This window comes from Gracilinanus agilis, chromosome 5 (assembly GCF_016433145.1).
Source record: "Gracilinanus agilis isolate LMUSP501 chromosome 5, AgileGrace, whole genome shotgun sequence".
Classification (NCBI taxonomy): domain Eukaryota; kingdom Metazoa; phylum Chordata; class Mammalia; order Didelphimorphia; family Didelphidae; genus Gracilinanus; species Gracilinanus agilis.
This window is the reverse complement of record NC_058134.1, coordinates 227925359-227934991: the sequence shown is the minus strand read 5'-3', so window position 1 is coordinate 227934991 and position 9633 is coordinate 227925359. Positions and strand designations below refer to the sequence as shown.

The 9633-nt window shown below is 37.2% G+C and overlaps 2 protein-coding genes across 3 annotated transcripts in view; one reads left to right on the top strand and one right to left on the bottom strand.

Moving 5' to 3' along the window:
* NUP37 (nucleoporin 37) overlaps window positions 1–9229 on the bottom strand; it is a 67651-nt gene extending 58422 nt beyond the window's left edge. Inside the window, exons 1-2 of one of the 2 annotated variants that reach the window (XM_044677345.1) lie at window positions 9162–9229; window positions 3984–4142 (exon numbers count right to left, since the gene is read on the bottom strand). In XM_044677345.1, the coding sequence (XP_044533280.1) occupies window positions 3984–4139 (156 nt within the window). In that variant the 5' untranslated portion in view covers window positions 4140–4142; window positions 9162–9229. The remainder of the gene's footprint in view (window positions 1–3983; window positions 4143–9161) is intronic. The other variant, XM_044677346.1, reaches the window with a different exon arrangement.
* Window positions 9176–9633, top strand: part of LOC123250109 (PARP1 binding protein) — a 60688-nt gene continuing 60230 nt past the window's right edge. The window contains exons 1-2 of the mRNA XM_044679146.1: window positions 9176–9248; window positions 9366–9508. Coding sequence (XP_044535081.1) covers window positions 9176–9248; window positions 9366–9508 — 216 coding nt within the window. The remainder of the gene's footprint in view (window positions 9249–9365; window positions 9509–9633) is intronic.

Here is a 9633-nt window from a genome sequence, read left to right as displayed (position 1 = left end):
TTGGGTGACTTGGGGAAAGAAGCTGTGTGAATTCAGAACAATACATGGAGTCACAAAGAAATGCTTTTTATCTTAGAAAGTAAAATTTTCTGAAAATGATTTGTGTATTTATAAGAAGTTGCACTTTTACTGCATGCTCATCACTGTGCTGCCCTTCCTCCCCAGAGGATCTGGGACCTAGTCTTGGCTTTCTTATTTTATATTACTTTGGAGGACCTGGGGAGAAACCATTCACCCCCTGTTCAAGCTAATCTAAGGACTGCTTTTTTGATCATATTCTTTTTTTTGTGTGTGATCTGAAAATTTTTAATTAATTTAGAATATTTTTCCATCGTTACATGATTCATGTTCTTTCCCTTCTCTCCTCCCACAGCCAACGAACAATTCCACTGAGTTTTACATGTGTCACTGTTTGATCATATTCTTGAGACTAGTTTACTTATATGTCACCTGTCCAGCTCAAAAAGTAAAGACTATAGAAATTCTTGTTACTTGGGCTATTTGTTGGATTCTGTGCAAAAGAAATTTAATTAGATCTAATTGACTGCTACAAGGAAACTTCTTGTAGCCATGTGACTGGATTAGTATTACTGAACTGATTTGAGTTAATATTCTAAAATGCATGAAAGGGAAAATCTTAAGAAGTCAGTCAATAGTTTCTTTGCTATAAACCAAGTTTAGCTTACTACAGCAAAGCACATCGCATCCAGCCAAGATCTCACAAAATTTCATGTTCAATGATAAAACACAGACATTAAGGACCACAATGGATAGAGCACAAGGTATGGAGCTGAGAGGACCTGGGCTCAAATCTGACCTTAGACACTTCATAGCTGTGTGACCCTGGGAAAGTCACTTTAACCATAGGTGCCTAGTCCTTGGAATCAATATCTAGTATCAATTCTAAGACATGAGATAGGGGTTTAAAATAATAATAAGAAAAAGATATATACAGGATATACAGAATTTGTTATTTTCTAAGGGCATTCTACTTGCATATTCTCTTTATCTTTCTAAGGCCAACCCAAGAATTTCTCTTAGATTAAATTCTGCATTTTCTGGAAGGTTTTTCTCTATGATAACTACTGCAAGTTCTTTCTCACCTCCCCAGGACAGGAATGAACACCTAGGACACCAGGAGATTCATTCAGCAGGTAAGCTCAAAATGTTTCCTCACACTCATTTATTGTCACCATTGGAAAAAGGATTGTAATTTTACATTATTTCAGAGTAACAAATCATTTCCTTAAAAATGAAAGAAAAGTAAGTGAAAAGAAATGGAAATCAATTTGTCAGGGAGAGAAACACATCAGGCTTTGTAACTTTATGGCTTACATATATACTAGATGTATAATGCTAGCTGACATCTCAGTTTGTCTAGGGATACCTACTAAACAATTTAAAAATGATTTGTGGAGTCCAACAAAAGCTCACTTTTTAGACTTCAGATTATATTTAGTTTTCTCCACTTGAATAATCAATCTTCTGAAAAATGAATCCTACAGGTTTTTAGATCAAAATATGAATCCTGTGGATATTGGAACAGCACGCATGCCAATTAGGCACTGTAATTTGTTACCAAACTAACACATGGAATTTTACAGAGAAAAAAGCCTCAGAAAACCTAACGATTATATAGTCTATGCAATCATGTGTCACCAAAAAAGCTTATTCCTGGCAGCCAATAACATGCCCTAAGCCAGCTAAAAGGGCGGGTGGGTGTGGTACGGGGAAGAGATGGATGTTATTTTGAGGCTAATGTGGGACTGCATGTTACCGTAGAGACAGGAAATCAAGACAATCTGCTTTTGAAAACTAGACAAAGTGTTGCTAACATATATTTCCACCGTATTTGATGTGGAAGCCATGACTAGTTGATGGAAAAGTAGGAATGAGAGCATCAAAACTTTGGACCTGAAAAGGATATTCAAGATAATCTAGTTGAACCCTCAGAGAAGGAAAGAGCTCTTAAAGTGACTTGTCCAAAGTCACAGATAAAAAGTTGACTGAAATTCTTGAAATGTCTCCATTCCAGGCACAAGCATGTTGTTAGAGTGAAGTCTTGTATTTCAGCTTGTATTTACTGTGTAATTTGTGTACAACACATTTTACTTCATGGCATGGAATGTAGATAAGCTGATGACCTCCAAAGAGTAGTAAATCATTTAATAAGAATTTCAAATAAGTAGTGTTAACATACACAATAGAGAATGGCCTGTTTCTAGTCATTTTTTACTAAGAATCTTCTGAATCTTTCTTACCACTTTTCTTCTTCTTATAGTCTGGTTGTCTCCTTCCTTTCTTTTTTGCCACTTTAACCATTTTGTTCCCTTTTCCCAAATATCTATTTGGCTCTCTTCCCTCCAAATCCATCTATCTAATTCTGATCCTACCCCTCCTCCTATTTGTCATTAAAAAAAAATTTTTTTTTAAATCTTTGACTTTTCCAATAGGTGGTGAAAAGAACTGAAATATATCCCTTAGTTCTTATTGTTCTTTTTTATACAAAATTCCTAGGTTCTAAAAGCAAGACCCCTGAATTTGTATGTATGTATGTATGTGTGTATGCATGTGAATATATGTATATAAAAAAAATAAACATGTTTATAGTATATATGTACTATATATAAAGGACACTTACATAAACACACATTTAGTATGTGCATGTTTAAAATGTGTGATTCTGAAAGGAGCTATTTATCTAATATATATATTATCTAATATATAATATAATATATATATCTGTACATATATATATATATATATATACACACAGAGAGATGTTTAAAACTTCCTTTAACTTGTGACTGAATGGATTTTTTCCCTCTGTGGTTAAGTAGCCTACATTACATTTTTTTAAAAAAGCCAACTATTTGCCTTATAACAATTTGCCCCAATTAGGTGCCTTTTAATGATGCTTCCCATTTGGTTCCAAGCAGCTGGCTACTGTCACTTGGTGGACCTGATAAAATCAGTGCTTAGACAAGAACTAGTTTGTGGGCCAGGAGTATCTAGGATATTTTACTCTTGATACAGGACACTTTGGTATGGCTCTCTTGGATCACCCAGAGAGCAGCTATATCTCAACCTTTTTAAAGGAACCATGCAAGGTCAGTATAGATTTAACTCAAGCACATATCTCCTAGAGAGAAAGCTACAGAAGTGTGCAAAAATAAGTAATGCACAGCATGGCCAGTCATTGCATGATCCAAAAGTGCCTTTAGAATCAAAGATTAAATTATGTTCAGTACAGATTTAATGTTAAAAGCATATTTTAGTTCCCTGTAAACTAGTAAACTATGTAATGCATTAACACTGGATATTTTGGTTGATAAAAGGTTAATCATAAATATGTTTGTTTTCAGCCTTTTTGTAGAAGCAACTTCCCTTTTGTTTGATGCGATTAAATTTCCAATGACTGAAGATCTTGTGATACCCCAGGGTTCATTTTGAACACTAATTATATATAGTTCAGCACTATAGATGTAGGTATTTAAGACCAATAATTAGAACAAATCTTATGCTATATCTAGAAGTTATTTTAGCTAAATCCCAATGATCAGTTTGCCAGGTCATTTTTTTTTCTGTTATGATGGTGGAACATAAGAAAAAAGAAATTAATTACTCTTGAGCCTCAGTAGATGGAGGTTTTACTGAATAATTTACCCAGAATAATAAATGCCAGAACATGCTAGGACCAAAACATGTTAGGAAAAACAAGAATTTACTATAGTTTTTTGGTACATATTTCTTTTCCCGCAAATTTACATACTGATTACACCATATGAGGGCTCAATTATTTTGTCTTTTGTTCTTTAGGCTAAAATGAACAGAGACTTAGACTTTTCATTCAGTTCAATGAGATGGTATAAACTTTGGTTTGTAGTAATTTAACAATTCAGTAAAATCTTTTTACTCTAAGACCTTCAACAAATACTTTCCCCAATCTAGTTTCGGTAATTGCTCTAATACTGCACACTGACCTGAAATGTACAAGTGCCAACGACAACATAATTATTGCCGCCATATGCAATTAAAGTTCCTGCATCACCACATTCAAAGGGATTAAATTCCACCACATGAACATAATCCTCACAATCCACGGTGTAAGCAGCATTTCGAGAGGAATCTTGCTTCATCTTCTGTGACAAAACATAAGCAGAGTTAAAGTAGTCTCCTGGACAAGGTCAAAAGACTGTGGACTATAGCATGAACATACACAATTAGAAATAGACAGTATGTCACTGGAGAGCTACATATTCAGTTGATGATGGAACATGGAAGGGCCTATGTAGCCCAGTGTTAGTTCAAGAGATACCAAACATTAAAAGTTTTTAAATGACCACCTTCCCTCCTCCACCTCTGAAAAAAACCTCCCCAAACCCAAGCGCCCCCCCCCCCGAACCCATTAAAAAAATCTGAGCCAAATTTCATCAGGGCTATTCTTGTCAAATATGATACTTTTCCATAAACATTAGTGAATAATACCTGTATGATATTACTCTGAAATTCTCATTTAATGGCTATATTGAGGATTAAGATAATAAAATTTAAGGTGTAAAGGAAGTTTAGAATTATCTAATCCAATCCCTTTATATTAACTGAGACTCAGGGACTGCCTTTTCTAAGCAGCAGAACCAGATTCAATGAACCCAGAGCATTTTGATGCCAAATCCAGTGTTCTTTTTACTACACCATGGCTGCCTCATTAATTTGGGGCATAATCAAGACTGAGTAAAATGTTTTTTTTTCCCTTTTAAAACCTTTACCTTCTGGTCTTGGAATCAATGCTAAGTAAGTATCAATTCCAAGACAGAAGACCAGTAAGGGCTAGGCAACTGAAGACAAGTGACTTGCCTAGGGTCACGCAGCTAGGAAGTGTTTGAGGTCACATTTGAGCCCAGGTCTCTTGACTCCAGGCGTCTATCCACTGTGCTACCTAGATGCCCTTTGGGTAATCTTTTAAAAAGATGTAAGTGGAATCTCTCGTTACCAGTAAACATTTAGTACAGAAATAATACAAAACATCAACCAAGTAGGCCCTGGTCTACTCTGAGAGCAATTGCTACCTTTGCATGACCATCAGTTTTTCTGAACAGATTTTTAAAAAATATTGGGTATATGCTCAGTTTCATTAATGGGCTACTGAAAATATTTATGAAAAGAAACAAATCTTGTTATCTCTAATCTGCCAACCAGTAAATACTGGGAATTTGTTATGAGTTGGCACTATGAGAGATAAAGAAAGGTACTTAATGTGCAACTTGGTTCAACTTTTTTTTCTTCTTATAAATGAGAAAACAGGGCTCCTGTAAACAGAAATGATGCTGTGGTACCAAGGGAAGAGCCTGGACCTGAGGTCCAAGGGCCCACAGAAAGCTGACCTCCAAGCCAAGAGGGCCTGAGTTCAAGGCCTGCTCCTGACATAGAGATGCTGCCTGTGTAACCTTGGGCAAACCCCAAACATCTTTCTCAGTGCTCTGGACAAGTCAGTTCTCTTAGACCACAGGCATGAAGAGAGGGCTCTCATGACCTCTTCCCTGGATTAGTCCAAGAGCCTAACAATCTCCCTCTGGACTCTCCTGTATGGCCCATCCTCTATACCAGTTGCCAAAGTTAAGTGACAGGATATCACTTCACTACTAATAAACTCCAGTGGCTTCCTAATTCCTCTAGAGTTAACTCCATTTGGCACTTATGGGCCTTTACAACCTGTTTCTAATTTCTGCTTCTGAACTTATTCTGCATTGCACAAAGCCCCCAGTCCCACCAAACTAGCTTCCTCTCTTCGTCACATGGGACTCCTGTCTTGTCTTTTCTGGACAGGCTTCTATTTGTAGAATTATTTTGCATGAACTGTTTATGTACATGTTTTAGCCCCTAATAAAACAGAAGCTCCCAGAGGGAAGATCATTGTTTTAGTCTTTTCAATCCATGTATCTTGCACAAATATCTGACACATGGTAGAAGCTTAATAAATACATGGTGACTGACTGCTAGGGGTCAAAGAACCCAAGTTTTAATCCTTGCTTCTTGTGTGACAATTGGACAAATCACTTTTGGACCTCAATTTTATCATTTGTAAAATGAGATGCTTAGACCAGATGACAGGGGAAGCCAATGTAAGAGCAATGATTCTGCAGTCAGAAGATCTGGTTCAAATCTTGCTCCAGAAATTTACTATCTGTGTGGCCTGGGACAAGTCATGTTACCTCCCTGGGTCTTAGTTCTCTAACCTATAAACGTTAAACTTTGTTGCTGTTCAGTTATGTCTGATTCTTCATGAGCCAATCTAGGGTTTTCTTGGCACTTTCTGGAGTAGTTTGTCATTTCTTTCTCCAGCTCATTTTATAGATGAAGAGTGACTTGGCCAAGGTCACACACTCAGTGTCAGAGGCCAAATTTGAACTCGGGGAGATGAATCTTCCTGACTCCAGACATGACACTCATCCACTGTGTCACACTTAGCTACCTCCAAATTTAAACTATATGACCCTTTCAGTCCTAGAAATGATTTTATGATTGTAAGCCTCAGTTTCCTTCTCTATAAAAGGAAGAAGTGGCTCAATAAACTCAAACTCCCCAACTACAGGGCTCCTGGAACTCACTATAAAAACTGCTGAGAATCTGGAAAGCTGCTAGGCTGAAATTAAGTTCAGATCAACATTGCTACTACATACTAAGATCACTTCTAAATGGGATATACGACTTAAGATATGGTCACATCATAAACAAATAAAAGGCTCAATAAAAAACATTTTTTTCCAGATCTGTGAATGAGGAAGGGTTAATTACATAATTTTTTAAAAATTGCATAAATAACAATATAGCAAAAATTAGAAAGGAAAGAATTAGAGAGGGGAAAATTGCTACAATTTCTTTGATAAAAGACATAAAGGGGATTGCCTCAAGTTCCTAAGACTAAGTCATTCTCCGACTGAGAAATAGTCAAAGCATTTGAATAGATACTGCTAAAATGAAGATACTGAAGTATTAACAGCTATAACAAAAAATGTTCCAAGTCACTGATAATTAGAGAAAGACATGGCTACTCTACCAGTTTGGCAAATATGATAAAAAAAAAAGAAAACTATAATGGTGGAAGAGCTGCAGGAAACAGGTGTTTCGATGCAGTATTGGTCTAACAGTGCTTTAGTCCAGACATTCTAGAAATCAGTTTGGAACCATGACCAAAGAGTCACTAAACACAACCTTTGCATTCCCTCTGACTCCATACTTCTACCAGGCCTAAAACTCCAGATTAAAGCTGGCAACTAAGGGATACTCATCAGCTGGAGAACGACTGACCAAATAATAGTGTATAAATTATGGAATACTATTTTGTAATAAGAAATGATGAAAGAGTTGGTTTCAGAGAAAATTAGGAAGACTTGTATGAACTGAAGCAGAACAAACTGACCAGTATCAGGAAAACAATTTCTACATGAACAACACTGTAAAGACAACTATGAAAGACCTAAGAATTCTGATCAACATAATTAATGACCAATCCTGATTTCAGAGGACTAATGATGAAATATGCTGCCCAGCTCCTCATGGAAAGATGGATTCAAGATGCAGAATGAGACAATGTGGGAATCTGTTTTGCTTGACTATGGATATGTTGCAAGTTTTCTTTTTCTTTTAAACTAAGGGTGGGATAAAGAGAAAAAATACTTATTAATTAAAAAATAAAATAAAATAGGTGAGGGAATGAGATGGACTCTGAAAACCCTTTGGGCTCTAAATTTAAGGGTCCTTGAACTGAGATCTAGAGTTGGAAAGACCTTAGAAGAATCCTAGACTAATACCCTCATTTTATAGGTGAGGAAATAGAAACTGTTGGAAGAGATGTATTCTGAAGCTCTTCTAGTGCCAAAGCTAGAAAGCCTTTGACTTTAAACCTCAGTTTTCTCCTCTGTGAAATAAGAGACTGCACTAAAGGGGTACTGGGGTCCCTTCCAGCTCTAGAGGTATGTGCTTATGATTTTAGGCTTGTTTCCTTCCATTAAATGGGGAGGGGCTTATGTCTTTAAGCCTCAGTTCCCTCACTTGCAAAGTGAGAGAGTTCCACCAGACAGTCTTTAAGGCCTTTCCAGCTCTAGGTCTAGGTTCCTAGAGGTAACTAGGTGGTCTCATTTATTGTTAGTGTCTGATTTCAAATCCAGCTTGAAATGGGGATCATCAGGACACCTGCCTCCCAAGATTGTTGTGAGGATCAAATGAATTAATATTTACAAAGTGCTTTGCAAACGTTAAAGTGCTATATTACATGTAATAAGTTAAATATACAACTAGCTATAATTAATTATATGTGAATTTATGTGATTTACAGATTATACAACATTAATACACTCTGCTAATAATATATTTATGTGTTATATAGCAATCTATACTACTTACGGATTATATGTTAATACACTGCAAACAATATAATTATACATACATCTACACTATTTTATAGATCTATAGTATTAATACACTGTAAATAATAACTATAAATAAATTGATACTATTTATAGATATATACAGTGTTAATACACACTCCAAATAATATACCTGTATAAAAATCTATGCTGTTTATAGGATTAATACACACTACAAAAATATAACTATATATGTCTATACTATTTACAGATTATTATAGAATATTACTATATACTGCAATTAACATAATTATATATTATACATAAACCTATACTATTTATATATATGAATACACGCTGTAAACAATACCATCATATATTTACATGTTTATATATCTATTAGATGTTATTATATATTAACAGACACGGTATTACATATTATATATAAATGGTTATAATAACGGCACTTAGTATTATGGGGGGTTACACCCTCCTAAATAGGACACAAGGGACCCCCAATACCACAGCCCCAACTCAGTGTCACAGATTGGGGAGAGCGAGGTGAGATGGGGAAGGGCCACATCTAGAGAGGTACCAATCCACCCTCCTCCCCGCCCCCTTGGCCTCAGTTTTCTCACCTGTGAAATGGGGATGATAAAGGCACCTATTTCCCGGGGAGGTGGGGATGCTCCAGTGAGGAGGTGGCTGTCTACAAACCTTGAGGCTCTAGGCTGTTGTCAGTGAAGAGGAGGAAGAAGAGGAAGAAGAGAGGGCAATTAGTTATTTCAGACTTACCGGCCCAGCTGACTATGAACCTGGAAAGAAGCGTGAGACAATCTCAGGTCCTTCTTCTTCGTCTTCTCAGCCGCATGCGCAGTGTGGGTCCGGAGCCTGGCGCGCTCAGACACTAGTACTTCCGGGTCAGAGGGCGCTGCCGCTGATTGGTCCGCGAACTCCAACCGCTTTCTAAGCCGGCGTTTAAATCTCCTGGAGCTTCAGTGGCAACTGTGGTGAAGATTTCTGGCGCGGGGGTCTGGCCAGGTGAGCCCGAGGGTGGGAAAGAGAAGGCCAAGGGCCCTGGCGCCGTGCTTTCAGAACGCGGCACTTACCAGCCCCGTGACCTTGGGCAAGTTTATTCACCTGTAAAATTATAGGTGCCCCTTGTGGAGCGCTTTACACGGGTGTGTAAGGGTGGGGTGGGGTGGGGGGGGTGGGGTGGTGCTTTGTCATCATCTTCGTTTTACACTTGGGGAAACTGTGGCAGAGT